At 39.0% G+C, this 18,896-nt stretch overlaps 2 protein-coding genes across 4 annotated transcripts; both read left to right on the top strand.

Moving 5' to 3' along the window:
• LOC137294891 (serine/arginine-rich splicing factor 5-like) lies at positions 1–17,635 on the top strand. The gene is made up of 9 exons (XM_067826055.1): positions 1–163; positions 987–1,115; positions 1,430–1,500; positions 2,342–2,446; positions 2,663–2,735; positions 4,418–4,491; positions 4,995–5,111; positions 5,309–5,694; positions 16,234–17,635. Exons 1-8 carry the CDS (start codon positions 8–10, stop codon positions 5,595–5,597), a joined length of 1,014 nt encoding a protein of 337 aa, XP_067682156.1. The 5' UTR covers positions 1–7; the 3' UTR covers positions 5,598–5,694; positions 16,234–17,635.
• On the top strand, positions 5,632–17,635 carry LOC137294892 (serine/arginine-rich splicing factor 4-like). 3 transcript variants are annotated; one of them, XM_067826058.1, is made up of 8 exons: positions 5,632–9,428; positions 9,925–10,054; positions 10,241–10,311; positions 11,692–11,784; positions 11,913–11,985; positions 13,600–13,673; positions 14,632–14,748; positions 15,749–17,635. In XM_067826058.1, exons 2-8 carry the CDS (start codon positions 9,932–9,934, stop codon positions 16,134–16,136), a joined length of 939 nt encoding a protein of 312 aa, XP_067682159.1. In that variant the 5' UTR covers positions 5,632–9,428; positions 9,925–9,931; the 3' UTR covers positions 16,137–17,635. The 3 variants fall into 3 exon arrangements, with proteins under 3 accessions (XP_067682159.1, XP_067682158.1, XP_067682160.1); XM_067826057.1 differs by having other exon boundaries at positions 5,632–9,582; XM_067826059.1 differs by having other exon boundaries at positions 9,403–9,451.
• Positions 17,636–18,896: the final 1,261 nt, after the last annotated feature.

Here is an 18,896-nt window from a genome sequence, read left to right as displayed (position 1 = left end):
GCGAGAAATGCGAGACCGAGCCCAGCTTATCCATGCGTCCTGCCTCGTCACCGCTGCTCCGGAGCGTGAAATTTGTCGGTATTTGATTGGTCTGGGAGAAATTTCAGAACGGGAAGAAATAAAGCTTGGGAGAAAGAACTTCGTTCAGTGGTATAAGCCGAAGGTAAGCAAATGTGATCAGATTTGTGAAGTTAACTGAGTGTGGTACCCGTACCTTTTCAAACAAAGTGATATGTTCCACCTTGGAGAGCGGTAATCTTTGTCGTCGAATCGGTGTCAGCGTTGATGAAAATGGCGAATACTTAATGTAGGCTAATATCACGCTAAACCTGCATAAACTGGCTTCAGATGTTGCTCTTTTTTAGGTACTTGTGACTAATATTCAATGCTCCAAACCCCGAAGACAGTTGTTAGCAAATAGATATAGAAATCCTCACCAGTGATTGTGTATACAGAGATGGGCGTGATGGACATTCTGTACACACAGTTCAGACATATTGCTTTACCAATAGCTTGTTACAAATTCAACAAAGACATGAATAGATAGCTACAGGGCCCCGGCTACAGACCCCCTAAATCTCAAATTATGGAAGAGTTAGTCAAATAAACTACTAATGCTTCAAGTCAGGTATCGATCAGATGCGATTTTGTAATCATTTTTGCAAGAACAATTCATCATACATTTTGCTTTGTTATTATTCTCCATTGATATGGATCGTCTGGTATACGTTTAGGTGGCTGACCTAGTACAGGTCGTGATATTCTGCAGTAGTTCTGTAGTGCTGGTTATGCATTACAAAGGCCACTTTTGAACTTCCAAACAAAATCACCTAAATCAGTGGGTTTTTTTGCAGGACAGTGCAACCATTTCATGTTAGATTTTCGACAAACTTTATTTCAACGTTTTACTAAATGATGTTGTTAATCAGCTGCATTTTGCTGACCATAATTGCTATATTTTGTGCTTTCATATCAATGTGTTACAGGATAAAATGGGTACCAGAGTATATATTGGAAGATTATCCTACCATGCCAGAGAAAAGGATGTTGAGCGTTTTTTCAGGAACTTTGGCAGAATCAGAGATGTTATGCTGAAAAATGGCTATGGGTTTGTGGTAAGTAAAGTTGTCCGTAATTTCACAAAAAAAACACTTTTGTTGTATGCAGAGATTGTATTGCTAAAAAAACCCACTTTTGTTGTTAGTAGAGACATCCAGAAGTTTCTGAGTGTATTTTACCCAGATACGCAGCTTATCTTGGCCTCTGAGAAGCTAACCTATTATTTTCAATGATTGATTTGTTGCAATGAACTAATCATCAATTATGAGATTGTAACCAATTCCCAACACAACAAGATGCACCAATGATACTTTCAGAAAAGGAAATGTTTGCTGATGGACATTCACATTTATGTGTGATTTCATTTCAGGAATTTGAAGACTACAGAGATGCTGATGATGCTGTTTATGAACTAAATGGCAAAGAATTGTGTGGTGAAAGGTTAGTCACTAGTTCTGATATGGACAGCCAAAAAAGGAATGATTGTCCAAGCAACAAAACATTTTGCTATTTTTTATTTTTATGAAAGGAGATTTGCAAATTATCTATATATGTCAGCCATATGATAGCCAACACAATTATACATTAATTTATTAGTATTGAGGACGCTGGTCATTGTTTTGATAATTGAACACTGTCAACATGGCCCAAACATACAAAAAAAATCATTTTGGTATTGTTTTACTGCAAATAAAGGATAATACTTCAGGTGAAGACTTGGGTTTTGTATTTATTGTCAAATGAAAGTTTTGTCAGCCAATATTCATGGTTTGACATGTTTGCCTCATACTATTCGTTATTTTGTTTGTTGTCTTATGAGTATTACTCCTGTATAACTTGAAGATTGGCAAGGATGTTTTTGGGGTCCTTCCAGGATGTGTTATTACCTTTGGCACATAATTTTAAATGCTGTTTGATCTGTAAAGATCTGGGTCTTCATTAACCCATGTGTGCTCAGGCAATGGAAGTGATCAGGTGGCCAGGCTTCCTGAAATGGTTAACAAATGTCATTGGTTCCCCATTGCGAAGCCCATGTTGTTGATCATTGGATTGTCTGGTCTAGACATGATTATTTACAGACCCCCACCATGTAGTTGGAATATTTTGGAGTGTGGCAAAAAACTAAACTCACTCAACCACTTTTATATGCTACTTGGCATGCACTGTATATCTATCAATCATGCATTTAGTCTGTACTTTGAAGTGGTGCTGAACTTGAATTTTTGGGTGATTATTCTGCAGGTTTCTTTGAGCTTTTTAAATCTGGATTTTATATTTACAGGTGTATTGTTGAGCATGCTAGAGGTCCAAGAGGAGACTTCTTCAGAGAACGAGAGCGTGATCGTGGGTATCCCCCACGTCGTAGAGGTGGTAGTGGCAGGGACAGGTAACTGATAATAAGAACATTTGATTTTGTACTTCACTTTGAAAGCGAATAAAGTAATAAGTTTGAAAGGGACAATTTCTGAAAGAATTATTTTGTTATGATTTGTTTTGTTTTGATGCACGATCTTAACCATGTTAATGGATAATGAAATGAAACAAAATAGTGAAGTATCTCAGTTTTAAAATCACATTTGAAATGGAAATGATTATTTTGCAGCCGCTATGGGCCACCTACTCGCACCGAGTACAGGTTGATCATTGAGAATCTTTCATCAAGGGTTAGCTGGCAGGTGAGTTACTTACTGTTGTAGGCCTTGCATGTTGTATCCATTGCTTCCTGTTTCATTTGCAGCGTTCAGAGAAATTTTTCAAGAAAAGAAAATATATAACCCCATTTAGATCATATGTGTAGTAATATGGAATTGAAGTGATAAAATTTGGAAAGATACCCTGAAACAGTTTAATGATTATATACCATTGTTTTTGGCAGTTACTAATTTTAAGGATGTTATCTATCTTCCCCCAAAGCTCGAGAGACTCGCTGAAGCCTGATGGGGTCACTGGGTCTCGAACTCGAACCAAGGTCCTTAGGTCTGAGGGTTGCCACTAGCTATCGGCCAGGGTCAGACTGGCATACAGGCAGGCAAGCGCTGTTGGACTATCAAAGGGTCGTACTGAACGACACAGCCCTACTGCACTTGGTCTTTCTGCAGGTCTTGATCTAGCAGCATGCCATAAAACATCATCCTCTACGCTGGTCCTCTCCCACCAGTGGTGTCCTTCCTGAGTCTGATTGGGGTTGGATGAAAAAAATCTTAGTTTTCAGAAAACATTTTGGAAGTCTGGCTGAAAGAATCCCTATTGAATAAAAGAAAATACAGTCACTCATTGGGGACACAGTCTTCCAAGCACTAGCTTCCTCTCCTCAGACAGGGTCCTCCTTCCAGTCAGTGTGCTCAGTTGTTTGCTGACTGGGGGCACCATACAGGACAGTTCCATCCCTTGGGGTCTATTCGCATCCATCTTATGAGCAAGAGATCAGATACTGGCCCAACTTGTTGGGCACTGGCTCCAGCCGTCAACCTGAGGTCCATTCTTGCTGAGCGTATATAGGGTCCATACCTGCTTTGGCCTTTGAGAAATGAGCTCTTGGTTAAGGGAAAGTACAGAGGTAATTGTTTTGAATGCTCCTATTATGCTGAAAATACTTTTAGGGTAAGGGGCTAAGTATTTCAACTTGATATCAATGAAATTCCATGACAGAAGTACCAAAATATAGTTGCATATGTTTCCTTAATTTACATTTGGCCAATTTTATTTACTTTTCATTAATATTGTTAGTTACCAAAGGGTTTGTCTTAAATCTACTGCCCAGAAAATAGTAGAAAAGATCGGATGCTTGAAAACAAGTTGAAAATATTTCAAATTGGTGTAGAGAAGGGTTTATATACGTCAAATTTTAACTGATTGAAGTCACAAGTTATCATACTGACTCTTCCTTTTCCATTTAACTTTAGTGTAAATTATATGTCTACTTTGCAGAGGGCTAGAGGGATGGTATTGAATGTGTTTGAGGGGAGGTAACTGGAGACAGGACCTGAGACTTTTCAGCTCATTAAGTAGGAAGTTAGTCACTGAGGTCATGTTTATTTCGCGTCATTATCTATAATATTTAATTGATGTGATTATGAAATACTTTTCCTGTGTTGATTGTTGATTTTCGCAATTCAGCACCTTTATACCCACCTCTTATGAGGATGTTTACAAATTTCAGAAAATGACTGTGTTGCTATTGACAACGAAATGTTTGTACTTTTTAGGCATTCTTTTATTTAGGTTTGGTGTCTAGGTGGTATAATTGTTTCTCTTTAGGAACAGGTATGGAGAAGCTGTATGCTGTTGTGGTAAGATTAAGCATGTTTCTTTATGAAATGTGTTCCATTTTTTTATGATTATTCTTTGTGTGTTCAAGGACCTAAAGGACTACATGCGTCAGGCGGGTGAAGTTACATATGCAGACGCACACAAGAAGCACAAGAATGAAGGGTGAGTTTCAGCTGGTTACCAAGTTGGGTGTGTTGCATAAGTGGAATTTACTGGAAACATGGTAATTATTAGAAGTAAGTTGTTTTGAATGGTCACTGTGGCTGTAGAATTGATGGAGTGACTTGGGCATTAATGTGGTATAAATAATTTGTTTGATTGGCATTACTAGAAGCTGTTGTCCATAAAGAATCTTACCCTCTTGTGGTATAAATAGTTGTGTGTGCCTATGTACCTGTCTTTTCTTATGTATGATGAAGTAATAACATTGACTCATTACATCACTGTTGTCACTGGGCATTCATCTTGGGTGATAGTAATACAATGCTGCATGATTGAAACAAAACAGAATATTGTCATCTGTTGAAAGTATATTAAAAAAGAGTTTTCTGATTCCCTTTAACAAATTCCCTTTACTTTTCACTTATTGTTCTAAACAAAACAGTTTATGCAAATATGTTTTGTGTGATCAATGATGTAATTGGTTCATTTGTTATAAATTTCAGAATTGTGGAGTTTGCCACATACTCAGACATGAAGAATGCTATTGATAAGTTAGACAGCACTGAAATCAATGGAAGGAAGATCAGAGTAGTGGAAGACAAACCCAAGAGGCGCAGTCGGTAAGCTTTCAGCCTCTGTCACTTGTGTTCACAGATATTTGACTTGAACAATTAGTTTCATTTTAGAGAGGGGTGAAGGGTGAACTTTGAGGGTTTCTTTGAAAACAGCATTTCCTGAATCTGGAAAAAAATAAAAGAAGTTTACATGTAGATAGATTTTGAAACATGAAGCATTCATATTTCCTTCATCCTTCCAGTTCATATTCCCGAAGTCGTAGCAGGAGTCGAAGTCGTTCCAGATCCAGAAGAAGCCGGTCAAGGAGTCGCTCCAGGAGTCGAAGCCGCAGTCGCAGCAGGAGTGCCAGTCGCAGCAGATCGAGAAGTAGGAGTGCAGCACGTTCCAAGAAGGTGGAAAAAGATAATCGTGATTCTGCCAGCCCAAACAAGGACAGGTCTAAGTCCAGATCTAGATCCCGTTCCAGATCCAAGTCTCCTGAAAAGAGGGAAGCATCACCAGCCAGCAATGCTGAGGAAAAGGATGATTGATCTTCATTGAGAACTGAAATCTGATAGTGTAAAATGTGATCACAATAGAGTGCATGGAGTGTAAATAATCAGAGAATTGTATTTGACAATTGTGCTGGTGGCTGTTGATATATTCCAAACCTTTGTTACCAGAGAGGTAATGTCAGGTGTTTGATTGCATTCATGATCAGCCTCTTTAATAGATTGTACACATGATTCTATGTGAAAGTGAACATTTATGTAAATAATGTCCTTCCCCAGTGCTGTACTTGAATTCCAGGTGAACGTTGTTGTTTAATGTTGCACATCTAACTACAGCCCATTTGGAGAGACGATCACCACCATATGCATTTTTCATGTTAATAGTAAATACATTTCATGAATTTTTTAACTTTGACTCTTTGTATTCTGATACATGTCATTCCATTTCAAACTTGAAAGTCGCCCCCTTATCTGTAGCACTAGAGTGTAAGATGATTACCTTTGTCCAAATATTGGAATATCATCAGTTCTTGTGATCTTGATAAAATGCTACTGTGTTGGAAATAAACTTCAGAGGAGCAGAATAAATGCCTTATACCCCACCAAGAAGTAAATGGCTCCACATTAATATCTGAGCAGGAGAATCACACTTTTTTTCTGCACTATGAATTAAAAAGCTGTATATCAGCTGAGCACTGTTCATGTGACAATTTAAATCACTTTCAGCTAGGTTTAATTAATTTACTTTTTCGCATTAAAACATGTCAGCAAGATAAACTCACTGTGGCAGCATCAAGATTGATATATCTAACATTAGGTTTTTATGGGACAAGAGAGCGAGTTATAATGACAGTGATGATGATTACATAATAGCATGTAATGTTAACACTGTCCAAATCATCAGTATATTATGTTGTATAACTTTAATATTATTTCAGAGTGTTTTAATGTCATTTGTTTGTGTGTCTCATCACTTTTCCATAGGTCTTTTTTTTTTTTGTTTTTTTTTTTTGTGTTTTTTGTTTTTGTTTTTATTTTGTGTGTGTATGTTATGTATAGATATTAAAGTATGAATGAGAAAATTTGCTTTTCAAGTGGTTTATGTTGCGTCTCCAGCATCCTTTTATATCTAAGGCCACCTTTGATGTGTTGTGGTTAGAGCGTCCACCTGGAACATGGCAGGAGGTTTGGTACCATAAGACATTAACATATGGTACTTGTTGAATCCTGCCTCACCCATGGTATTGAGGGGATAAGAATTTGTCAGCTCAGAGTCGGTATGGTGCCTGAATGGGTCATTCATGCTTAAGTGTGACATAGTATCTCAAAAACCAACTTAAGTCTGTGGTAAGGTTCATTGACTTCATCCATGCATGTCATCATAATTATCACAGATGTGTATACCTGTACTCATGATGGCAACCACTGGATTGCCTGGACCACAATCCTCATTTGCAGGCTGCCATTTACAGGTCACAAATGGTGTATTTTGACTTTGATGTTCAACTACAAAGTGTATTCAGTAATACCCTGCCACACTGCCTAAAGTTCAACTGAGGTTGCTAATCAATATAAATTGTTAAACAACAGACCAGCATCCTTACACAAGTGAAACGTACACATTCTTTCTGTTGCTGATGACATCACAATTTGTGTAAAAGTTTGCACCTGAATTTCAATATGGCCACTTCATTTTCACCTGCGTTTCAGTGGTCAATTAACAAAATTACAGGATAAAAGGTAGGGTCCGCACGCCTGCACCCCCATCTGGATCCGCCCAAGAAAACTGTGTTGGTACCTACACCTACACGGTGCACTCGGTTCAGTCAAGAAGATGGCTATCCATAGAACTTGACTTTCCTGAATCCAAATTTGTTGACATGATACTTCTGGTGTGACAAAATGTTAACAAAACGAGGCCATGTTGCCTCTCCAATAACCAAGAACACGCAATCGCGGAACTGTGTTTCCGAGACCAGAATGTCATTAAACATGAGTCAAGTGATGTTAGAAAACGATGGCCAGATACATAGTCATGTTGTTAGCAATAAGTGAGTTGGGTTTTACACCGTGTTTAACAATATTCCAGCAACATCACGGCTGGGGGCACCAGAAATTGGCTTCACACTCGGTAACTATGCTGGGAATGGAACGCTGGCCATCGGCATGTTATCGTATCTGGCTCAACTAAAGGCAGGGCTTCAATGAAAACCAACACGGATCGGATCGCAGGGGCAAATACACCACTGAGATGGTTAGCCAAGCAATAGTCAGCACAGACGGCTGAAAACACTCCCTCCGATAATGTTTTAACGATTGGGTCGACACGATCAGCTACCACCTGGAGGCCAACTGACGAACTCAACAACGAAGAGAAGAGCGAGTAACTTACTTTGGAGATGAGCACTGAGGACCTCAGGCTAACGCCTAGTTTCTTTACAGATAAAAAAAATGTTCATACAAATAATGAGTGGGCTACCCCACCACCCCAGCTCCATCTAGAGTGAGTGGGTTTATTTTTATGCTGTACTCAGCACTATTCCAGCTACATGGCGGCGGTCTGTAAATAATCAAGTCTGGACCAGACAATCCAGTGATCAATAGCATGATCATCGATCTGTGCAATCGGGAACCAATGACATGTGGCAACCAAGTTAGCGGGCCTGACCACCCGATTCCGTTAGTCGCCTCTTACAAGCATAGTCGCCGTCTATGACAAGCATGGGTTACTGAAGGCCTATTCTACCCTGGGACCTTCAGGGTCTCGTACATGTATAATGATATACATTTGATATAATGAATAGGAGTCCAGAGATTTTCTTCGTTTGGGGACCTAAAATATCTCTGGACAATAAAGATTAGGCGAACGTTCTCAGGTACCGAATATAGTAAATATTCTAGACTTATAGAACATACAGGTACTTCACCTAAAAAACCTAATCAATCTCAGAATGGTATTGGCATAAACCAGGCAATCCCGGAAAACTGGTTATCCAACGTTTATTGCACAAGGTGATATTATATTAATGATAAATATTAATATCCTAGCCATTACGTTTAGCTCAGGAAGCCTATTTACTTATGTATGATGACATTGTGTCCATTTTTGTTCATACCACATGAAGCGGCTGTTTCTTGTTTAACGCCGCACTCAGCAATACATTCCTGCTGTATGACGACGGTTTGTTAATAATCGAGTCTGGACCAGACAAGCAAGTGATAAAGAGCATGAGCAACGATTTACACAACTGGAATACGGGACGTGTTGACCGCCCGATCCCGTTAGTAGCCTCTTACGACAAATATGGACAACTATGTAGACCAGCATCTTCGTGGTTTAACCTCATCAAAGCGAAACGTTTCTTTTGTATTTTATATAATTTACGATCACAGAGAAATATCACTAGATATTATATTATACTAGAGGAGAGTTGCAGGGGTGCGCACCCTACTTTTATCCTGAAATTTTGTTCAATGACCACTGAAACTCGGGTGAAATTGAAATGTGCTACCCTACCTTTCTCAAAAAGCTGTATCCGCCCCGATTTATCACCTAATGTTTATTCGTTTGGAATCCATTGCTTGTTTACGTATCCATTAAATATCATCAGCATGAATCTATGTAATCTCTTTGACCAGAGACGAACCTCCTTCAAGTATGCCCGTGGTCTTTCACTGCTTGCGATGATGATGACGAGGAGGAGGAGGAGGGGGAGGATTGGGGATGTTGGGATTTTATGTGTGCTTTTCGACATCACCACGTCCATCTTCTTTTTGAATAGAGCTAAGAGGCGTAAGACGTGGCCTCGTTTTTGTGCGCACAAATTCCACGCAGGTGAGACCGCTGGGAACTCTGGGAAGAAGAAAGGGGTAAGGTCAACAGTGCGTGTGGAGTTAGTGGATTTCTTCACAGTTTATTCAAAACTCGGCGGCCAGTTTTTCTTTCCTGGGTCACTGAAACTGATATTCGCATATTCTACGGAAGAAGATTTGTCGTCTGCAGAACAAAAATCTCCCGCTAACTGTGAGCATTTCTCTCGATATATTTTTTTCGGGAAATACAGGGAGTGTTGATATGGTTGTTCGTCCCAGCTTCATATTTCTCGGGGCCAGTTTGGAAAATTTCAAGTATATGGGTGTGGGTGTATGATTAACATCATGGCTACATCATCACCTGGATAAGTCAAGGATATTTATTTGTGTCAGGAGTCAAAATAAATTCTATGATAATTTTGACAAATTTATTTAACAGGAAGGGTTTTTTTCTTGTCATTGTAGACGCATAAGCAACGTAATGTATCCATGCGCACATTCTGTCGGGCCTCACTACTGAATGCTTAGAGTAATAATGCTATTTATTTTCCAGAGTAATAATGGGAACCAGAGTATATATTGGCAGACTATCTAATTACGCGCGAGAAAAGGACGTTGAGCGTTTCTTCAGAAACAATGGAAGAATCCGAGATGTTATGCTGAAAAATGGCTATGGCTTCGTGGTAAGTCCCCAACGTAAAATATATTTAAATCAAATGCAGTAAACGGGGGTACTGCACTTTACCGGGAGCCCTTTTCCAGATTTTTTGTTGCTACATAAAGATGAAACATCCAATACGTGAACATTTTTTTTAACAAAATCTTTTTAGTGTGGGGTTTTTATTTTAGAATACTTCATCCCATTTCAGGAATTTGAAGACTACAGAGATGCGGATGATGCTGTGTATGAATTAAATGGCAAAGAATTGTGTGGTGAAAGGTGAGATAACCCTGCAGCATTAAATTAACCAGATTAGTCCTAGAGATAACAGGTACCCTTGAAATGTTTTTATTTCATCAAAGTGGCATTGTTACGTTTTGTTTATGAAATGTGAAATATGCATGGCTCTCAGTGAACTACCATCGTCCAGTTAATCAGGCATAAAAGCCTATGGGGAAATAACGTGGACAAAATGAGCAATAATAATTGTTTATTACCAAGAAGTAGGCAGAAAAAAATTTAACAACTTATAAATCACTCATTTCTCTCTTGCATGGCTGATAAACAACTCAGGTACATTAAACTTTGCTACTTTTCCCCATCTGACCTATCGCTAATAACAGGAACCTAGCATCCCCCAACATAAGACCTCATGTTCCATTCTTTAACAGGGATGGAATAATCCTGAAAGAGGACGATGGGCGGGAGAAATTATCTGATGTTTCTCAGATGATTGAAAGCTAGACACTGAATCCAGTGAGCCAGATCACTTATGTAGCGTTGTAAAACAACCTCTCACATTGGTCAAAGTTCATCTACTGATGACAGATGTCTCCTCCAGTCTATCTAGCGCTACCCAATCTATCTAGCGCTATGATGAACAGTAACCTCTGTCAAAACGTCCTGTATTAGAGCATGTGAAACAATGTGCACATGACTCTCTGGTTCAGTTATTCTGTATGTGGTAGTGGTACATTTTGTTTAGACCTGTGAAGGTCCGGGGTAGAATAGGCCTTCAGCAACCCATGCATGCTATGAAAGGCGACTATGCTTGTCATAAGAGGTGACTAACGGGATCGGGTGGTTATGCATGCTGACTTGGTTTACACATGTCATCGGTTACCAATTGTGCAGATTGATGCTCATGAAGATGATCACTGGATTGTCTGATCCAGACTATTATTTACAGACCGCCGCCATATAGCTGGAATATTGCTGAGTGCGACGTAAAAGTCAATTCACTCACTCATTTACTCACATATTTTGTTCAAATATCCATTTCTGAATCTTCTTACCCTGCTCACAATTTAAACCAGTTTTCCTACAGATGCATAGTATTGCAAGGAGATGAGCAACTCCCATCTTTAGGTTTGGCATGTTACGCTTTGATGTAATTTTCATTTACAATTAAGGGAGAGAGTTCCTTCCATTCCCCCATAATATTTTTTTGTGACAGAGGTAATACATCACAAAGTGGTTCGACACTACATATTGTAATTAATTTTTAGGTTTTATTTTTGAATTCTTTAGTAATTGTTGTTAGGTTTTGTTAATAATTTTGGTATATATTTAAAAATATTATTTGGCATGGGGGAACAGGAGGAACTCTTACCCTAATTCCACAGATGGGAATTTGACTGCACATGTCTATATTTTCAGGTGCATTGTTGAGCATGCTAGAGGAGCAAGAGGTGATTCCTTTAGAGACTGGGACCGTGGGTATGCCCCACGGCGAAGGGGTGGCAGAGACAGGTATGCTTCTTTTTCCTTTTCACACAGTTCGAACAACTAAGCCTTTTATGTAATATGAGAATATGGATGATGAATGAAATTAAAACTGGTTGTTATTGTTAGGTGTAAAATCTCAATTTGCTTTGCAGTCGCTATGGACCACCTACACATACAGAGTACAGGTTGATCATTGAGAATCTTTCATCAAGGGTTAGCTGGCAGGTGAGTTACTTACTGTTTTAGAACTTGCATGTTGTATCCATTGCTTCCAGTTTTCAGCTGCAGCATTTAGCCTTTTTACCTGAAACAAGGAAAGTATAGAAACCCCTTTTAGATAACGTGTAGTAACATGGAACTGAATTGTTGATATTTTGGAAAGAGAAGAATCATTTATTTGTGTTCCATTGTTTTTGGCAGTTACTAATTTTAAAGATGTTATTTATCTTCCCCAAAGCTCGGGAGACTCGCTGAAGCCTGATGGGGTCCCTGGGTCTCGAACTTGAACCAAGGTCCGTAGGTCTGAGGATTGCCACTGGCTATCTCCCCAAGTCAGGCAGGCATACGGGCAGTCATACAGGCAGGCAGACAAGCGCTGTCACACTGTATCACAGGGTCTTACTGAACAACACAGCGAAACAGCACTTGGTCTCTCTGCAGGTCTTAATCTAGCAGCATGCCATTCTACACTGGTCCTTTCTGCTTCAAGGGGTGTTCTTCCAGTCTGGCTTCGGGTTGGATGAAAAACCAAATTTTAGTTTTCAGAAAACCTTTGGAGATCTGGCTCAAAGAAACCCTATTGAATTAAAGAAAATGCAGTCACTCATTGGGGACACAGTCTTCCAAGCACTAGCTTCCTCTCAGGTTCCTTCTCCAGTCAGGGTGCTCAGTCGGTTGCCTTGGCGATCGACTGGGGCACCATACAGAACAGTTCCATCCCTTGGGGTCTATTCTCATCCATCTTATGAGCAAGAGATCAGATACTGGCTCTACTTGTTGGGCACTGACTCCAGCCGTCAACCCAAGATCCATTCTTGCAGAGCGTATATACCTCCTTTGGCCTTTGAGAAATGAGCTCTTGATTAAGGGAAAGTGCAGAGGTAATTGTTTTAAATGTTCCTATTATGCTGAAAGTACTTGTATGGGAAACAGGGATAAGTATCTTGACTTAGGTTATCAGTTTAATGAAATGACCAAATTTATCAATTGTAACATGCTGTTGTCTATGTGAACTTTTCTGAAACGATCATTTGGCTGAATTCATCCCTTTATGGTTTGTATAATTATCCTTGTGAAAAGATCTGGCAGTTTATCATGGACTATTCCATGAGACGCACCTTTTTGCCCTTTTCAGTCTGTGGGGAAATATTTCAAACTTGTAAGCAGAGTTTTTACGTGTGCAGTTTTGCACCAAGTTAAGATTTGTTATGGTATAAATTTCTTCATGTAAAGCCAACCTCAGTGAACCCTGGTTTCTATTTCAATACAGTTATGAAAATGCAAGATGGAAGGTAACTGTGAGGGGAGGTAACTGGAGACAGGGTGAAAGATTTGTCACCTGATAATGTAGAAAAAGAATTGAACTTGGTAGTGAGGTCATGTCAATATAGCTTTAGTGTTTATAATATTTTTAATTGATGTGGTTTCAGAAGGGGCTTTTTTTATTGACCAAATATTCTTATACTTTTCAGGTGTTGTCTTATTTGGGTTTGGTGTCTAGATTATATGATTGTTTCTCTTAAGGAACAGGTATGGAGAAGCTGTATGCTGTTTTAAAATAAAACATGTTTGTTGATGAAGCAAGTTCTAGGTTTTTATATAATTCTTTGTATATTCAAGGACCTCAAGGACTACATGCGCCAAGCTGGTGAAGTTACATATGCAGACGCACACAAGAGACATAAGAATGAAGGGTGAGTTTTAATCAGTTATCTGGTGGTATTTAACAATTCTGTGATTAACAATCAAGCACCAGTCAGTGAGCCTTACCACTAGATCCTGCATGTATTCTGTTTTGACATGCACAGGTTTTTTCTTAAGATCTATCCTAACCTGAAGTTTCATGGGTACACTGGCTTTATGGCGAAAGAATATGAGCAGTATTGTTTGATGTCTTGCACCGCATCACAGCAACAGATATACTTCAGTCTACTCCTATAAAGGTTTAACTCCATTCCATATTATGTTCAGTACACAACATTATGGAAATATACATGTGTAGGTTGAGGTTGCCTAGTGGTTAAAGGGTTCATTCATCATGCTGAAGGCCCAAGTTCGATTCCCACATGGGTATGGTGTTTGAAGTCTATTTCGGATGTTCCCTGCCATGATATTGCTGGAATATCGCTATAGAACTATAAAAATAATCATGACCAAGGCACTTCAGGTTTTATCAACTGTAGTAAGCATGGTGGTAGATAAATTGATTTCAGAGTTGTAGTTGTATGTGTTCTAATTTGTTGACTTCTTTGTTGAAATGACACTCATTATGATTACACGATGCAATTTGTACTTTACTAAGAAAGTGAAATCCCAAATATGACATATGTTGCATTTGACCACTTTCTAAATGGCATCGTGTAATCATAGCTTTCGGCCGTGGGAGCCGTGCCAATTTACACTCATCAGAGGGGTACACAAAGTACGCAGTCTAGACTACCAGTTGTCCGACTTTCATTTTTGTGGAAGTCGCGGTGGCTGAGCGGGCTAGGCGGCTGACTTTGTGTGCTGGCGATTAGGTGCCTGACTCTGAGGGTGCGGGTTCGAATCCCGGATGGGACTCAACCGAAAAAGTACTAGAATTTGTACTTTACTAAGAAAGTGAAATCCCAAATATGACATATGTTGCATGTGACACTCATTATGTTTCAGAATAGTGGAGTTTGCTACGTACTCGGACATGAAGAATGCTATTGATAAGCTAGACAGAACTGAAATCAATGGAAGGAAGATTCGAGTATTGGAAGATAAACCCAAGAGACGTGGCCGGTAAGCATTTGGCTTGTATTTTGTTTGCATAAATGTATACTATAACTGACATTAAACTGCAGATGGGAAGGGTTGCACAAATATTCCGCGTTCTGGATTCTTACAAAAGTTTGCACATTGGTTTTTTAGTTTCATAATTCAATGCAACGAAAGAAATACACAGTCAATCCTTATAATTAAATTCAGCAACAAATACTATACCCTTTCAACAATATTTTCTTTAAACATAGTCAAATTCATCGAAACAGATATCTTTGTTACCACCAATTAACATTTAGGGTGTAAGAATTCAGTAATGGCGTGACATGACTCAGGTGACTCATTTACACAAAATGACACGCCTACCAAACAATTAGCCAATCAGCATAGAGCACCCACAAAACAGCTGTCAATCAACCAAGCTAACATCGGTCGGCAAATCAGAGTGGAACAACTCAACGTGACGCATCCCAGTATCGGCAAAGTTTCAAGTTCAAACGTTTAAATTACTACCTGCGAACGGAAAGAGACAGTTTGAAAAGTGAGAATTGGAAATGAAGCCCGATGATTTGAAGTTAGTGGAACTGAGATTGTAGTATTTGCGCAAGTAGAAAGAGGCTGTGATGTGACTGGGATTGCGATGCCATCAACTGATGTTCCAACGTGCGCATGCTCTTGTCGAGGCGTTGCTACGTTATTAACGTTTATGTTAACCACAATGTATCACTTCAATGTTTACCCAAAGTTCATTAAGGTACCCGAGTGCAAGGGAATTCCCTCGCTGTGTAAAGGTATTCCCCGACATTCCTCAGGTCCGATAGTAGTCAGGTTCGGTGGGCGTGGCTCATTTTTTTCAGATTCATTGGGAAATAGAATCAAAAGAAATGTTCCCAGTTAACCAATCAGATTGCCAGAATTTTAATGAACACAATAAAAATTTTATTATCCATATTTGAATATGCAGATGTATTTCAAATGTTGATTTCACAAATTCTGATGTTTTTGTACGTTATTTTTTCAGTTCCTACTCCAGAAGTCGTAGCAGAAGCCGATCTCGTTCCAGATCTCGAAGAAGCCGGTCAAGGAGTCGCTCCAGGAGCCGCAGCAGGAGTCGCCGTCATAGCAGGAGTGCTAGTCGCAGCCGATCAAGGAGTAGAAGTGAGTCCCGTTCCAAGAAGGTTGGCAAGGATGCTCGCAATTCTCCAAGTCCAAACAAGGGCAGGTCCAAGTCTAGGTCTAAGTCAAGGTCTAAGTCCAGGTCTAAGTCAAGATCTAAGTCAAGGTCCAAGTCCCGTTCCAAGTCAAGATCCAGGTCGAAGTCCCGTTCTGCTTCAAGGACCCCAGAGAAAAGGGATGCATCACCAACCAGTGATGGAGATGACCGAAAAGATGAAGACAAGGATGATTGATCTATATCAATAACTAAATTCTGCTAGTATGAACTGTCAACACATTAACGTGAATGGATTGTAAATAATCAGAGAATTGTATGTGACAATTGTGCAGACAGCTATATTCATCAAGAGTATCACCACTGTTTGGGGATTGTAATTAAGAAGTATTGGAAAGAAACTCATTGTATTTATCCAGCCAAGGCTGCTAAGTTCAATGTTTATACCTGATACATGTTATTTACAGTTAGAAAACACACAAGCTTCATAACATCTTCATCATATGTCACTCCTAAAATCTTTGAGAAACTTGTTTTCGTCTCACCATCATTAAAAGTTTTCCTCTAATGATCACATCATATTAATGTTTAAATCTTCTTGGATTTGTCTTATGCTGTTCCTGTATTCTTTCATTGAAAAACTTTCTTGACTGTTACATCATTACAAGTTTTCCTGGAATGTGCACATTGTTATTGTCTTAAAATCTGCTATTCGTAAGAGAGAACCAATTCTCAAAGTGAAATGTTTCTCTCCACTTGAAACCAATATCTTAGACAGTAGTGTAACGTGCAGACAACAGTTGTCTACACTTACTGTTTCTACTTGCTGTCAAAGCAATCATTGATATGACCTGTAGAGAACCTGCTTTTTATCAAGGAGAAGCTACTCTAAACCTTGTCTGTCATGTCATTCTTGTTTATAGTCTGTATTTACTATTGTTACTTGTAGAAAGACAATGTCAGATGTACACAGAACCTATCTGTACACATTTCATCCAAATCCCAACTGTTGTTAAATAGGGGAACTGCTCAAGCTGCCAGTCTGATAATTTCAATTGATTCTGCTTGGCTAGTGTCTTAAATATTTTATCGGGGCTTTTTTTTTTCAAATCTTAGAAATATTTGCAAAATTAATCACATTCCAGTTTCAATATCTTGGACTGTTTCAATCAGTTGTCTTGGAAGCTTTCCAAGATTCATAATGGTCAGTTCTAACTCTGTCATCGATTTCATTTGATTCATGTGAAAGGAGTACCCACCAAACATTGCACATTTGTATCTTTTTTATATATTTCTCTAAAGTGTCTGGTTTGTATAGGTAGGCTCATTCCTGCATAGAAACCTGCCCGTTATATGTTAAGATAATTTCAACATTTAACATTTTTAGCCGGACAAGTGACATCTTTTACTGGCATTCATGATCAACCTTTAGTTGTGAAAGTGAACTGTTGTGTTATAAATAAATCTATCTCATGTTTTATCTTTGACATTCACATTTTGTATTCTGATACAAAATTATGCTATTTCAAATCTTCCTTAGTGGCACTGAGATGTGAAGACAGTGCTGACGTGATTGTGTAGCTTTAACACTGACCAAATCATCTGCTTATTTCATACAAGTATGTAATTATTGCAAAGGGTTTTAATACCTGTAACATTGGTTCATATCACTTTTACTTCATGTGTTTTGTTGATGTATTTTATGTATAGGTATTAAAGTATGAAAGTTGAAAAAAAGTTGTTTCTTACGGGATTTATATTGCATTTTAAGATCACTTGACTGAAGGCCATGTTATCTTGTATCATTGGCCTGCTTGTTCAACATCTGTCTGCAGAAACTAAGGAACCACATGCATATTCTAGCAAAAACAACTGTATTGTAGGAACTGTTTATGGTTCTGCTTTTGTTCAAGTGGAATTTTGTATGTGTTAGATGAGGAACCGAAGCACAGGTTTGGTTAGGTGGTGGTGATGGGTAGGTTATTCGCATAAAATCGTGATTTAACATTACTGGTTCTTGAACACTCACAAAATACATTGTTATCCTTGTACAAACCTAAGGAAAACACTTGAAGTGAAGCATAGGTTTCATGTGCTTCTCCCAGGTAATGACAACATTGGACATTAGTGTATAGGGGATAAATATCTGCAGTTACATGTGAAGCTTGGATTCTAACCATTCATTTGTCTAAAAATGCGTATTTAAAACACCATACTTGGAGGATGTATTGAACTGGAAAAAGTCACTATAGGTGAAAGTTCAAGCAAGTTGTTTCTGACTATGAAATCTTGTTATATATGAAGTTAAATCGGATCTGTATGAATGTCTGTCTGTATTTCATGTAAAAATACCCCTAGCCTAATGACTTAAGGACCCGTGAAGGTCCCGGGGTAGAATAGGCATTCTGCAACCCATGCTTGCCATAAAAGGTGACCATGCTTGTCGTAAGAGGCGACTAACGGGATCAGGTGGTCAGACTAGCTGACTTGGTTGACCCATGTCATCAGTTCCCCATTGCGCAGATCGATGCTCATGTTGTTGATCACTGGATTGTCTGGTCCAAACTCGATTATTTTCAGACCGTCGCCATATAGCTGGAATATTGTTAAGTGCGACGTAAAACTAAACTCACTCACTCCCTAATGACTTAAGCCTCTGCTTGTCATGCTGAAGACAGGGATTTGATTCCCACACCTGTTTAAAATGTTTGAAGCACTTTCCGGGTGTCCCCTGTAACATTGGTGGAATATGCAGAAAGGTGGGTAAAACTATACTTGCTTACATACTCTTCATCTTACTTTTTGCATGGCTTGCACATCCCCATTATGTTGCCCAACAGTGTCTCCACACTAGGGACCTATCAAATGTTCCTCTAACAAAAATCAACAGTTATGTTGCAGCTATGTAGTAGAAGAGTTATAGGCTTTATGTTGTCAAATAATACAGTTCATGAATACATGACACTTTCAGCTTGCCATTTCTGTCACGTTTCAGAAC

Source organism: Haliotis asinina, chromosome 8, assembly GCF_037392515.1.
Source record: "Haliotis asinina isolate JCU_RB_2024 chromosome 8, JCU_Hal_asi_v2, whole genome shotgun sequence".
NCBI classification, from domain to species: domain Eukaryota; kingdom Metazoa; phylum Mollusca; class Gastropoda; order Lepetellida; family Haliotidae; genus Haliotis; species Haliotis asinina.
Note: the sequence above shows the minus strand (reverse complement) of the source record. Positions and strands in the feature narration are given on the sequence as shown.

What these genes read in the sequence shown, in the direction of transcription:
- LOC137294891 (XM_067826055.1), top strand. Translation starts at nt 8, where the DNA reads ATGCGAGACCGAGCCCAGCTTATCCATGCGTCCTGCCTCGTCACCGCT. An exon ending in AAAATGGCTATGGGTTTGTG is followed by an intron (nt 1,116 to 1,429) that starts GTAAGTAAAGTT and finishes ATTTCATTTCAG; the next exon opens with GAATTTGAAGACTACAGAGA. An exon ending in GGTGGTAGTGGCAGGGACAG is followed by an intron (nt 2,447 to 2,662) that starts GTAACTGATAAT and finishes ATTATTTTGCAG; the next exon opens with CCGCTATGGGCCACCTACTC.
- LOC137294892 (XM_067826058.1), top strand. Translation starts at nt 9,932, where the DNA reads ATGGGAACCAGAGTATATATTGGCAGACTATCTAATTACGCGCGAGAA. An exon ending in AAAGAATTGTGTGGTGAAAG is followed by an intron (nt 10,312 to 11,691) that starts GTGAGATAACCC and finishes CTATATTTTCAG; the next exon opens with GTGCATTGTTGAGCATGCTA. An exon ending in CGAAGGGGTGGCAGAGACAG is followed by an intron (nt 11,785 to 11,912) that starts GTATGCTTCTTT and finishes TTTGCTTTGCAG; the next exon opens with TCGCTATGGACCACCTACAC.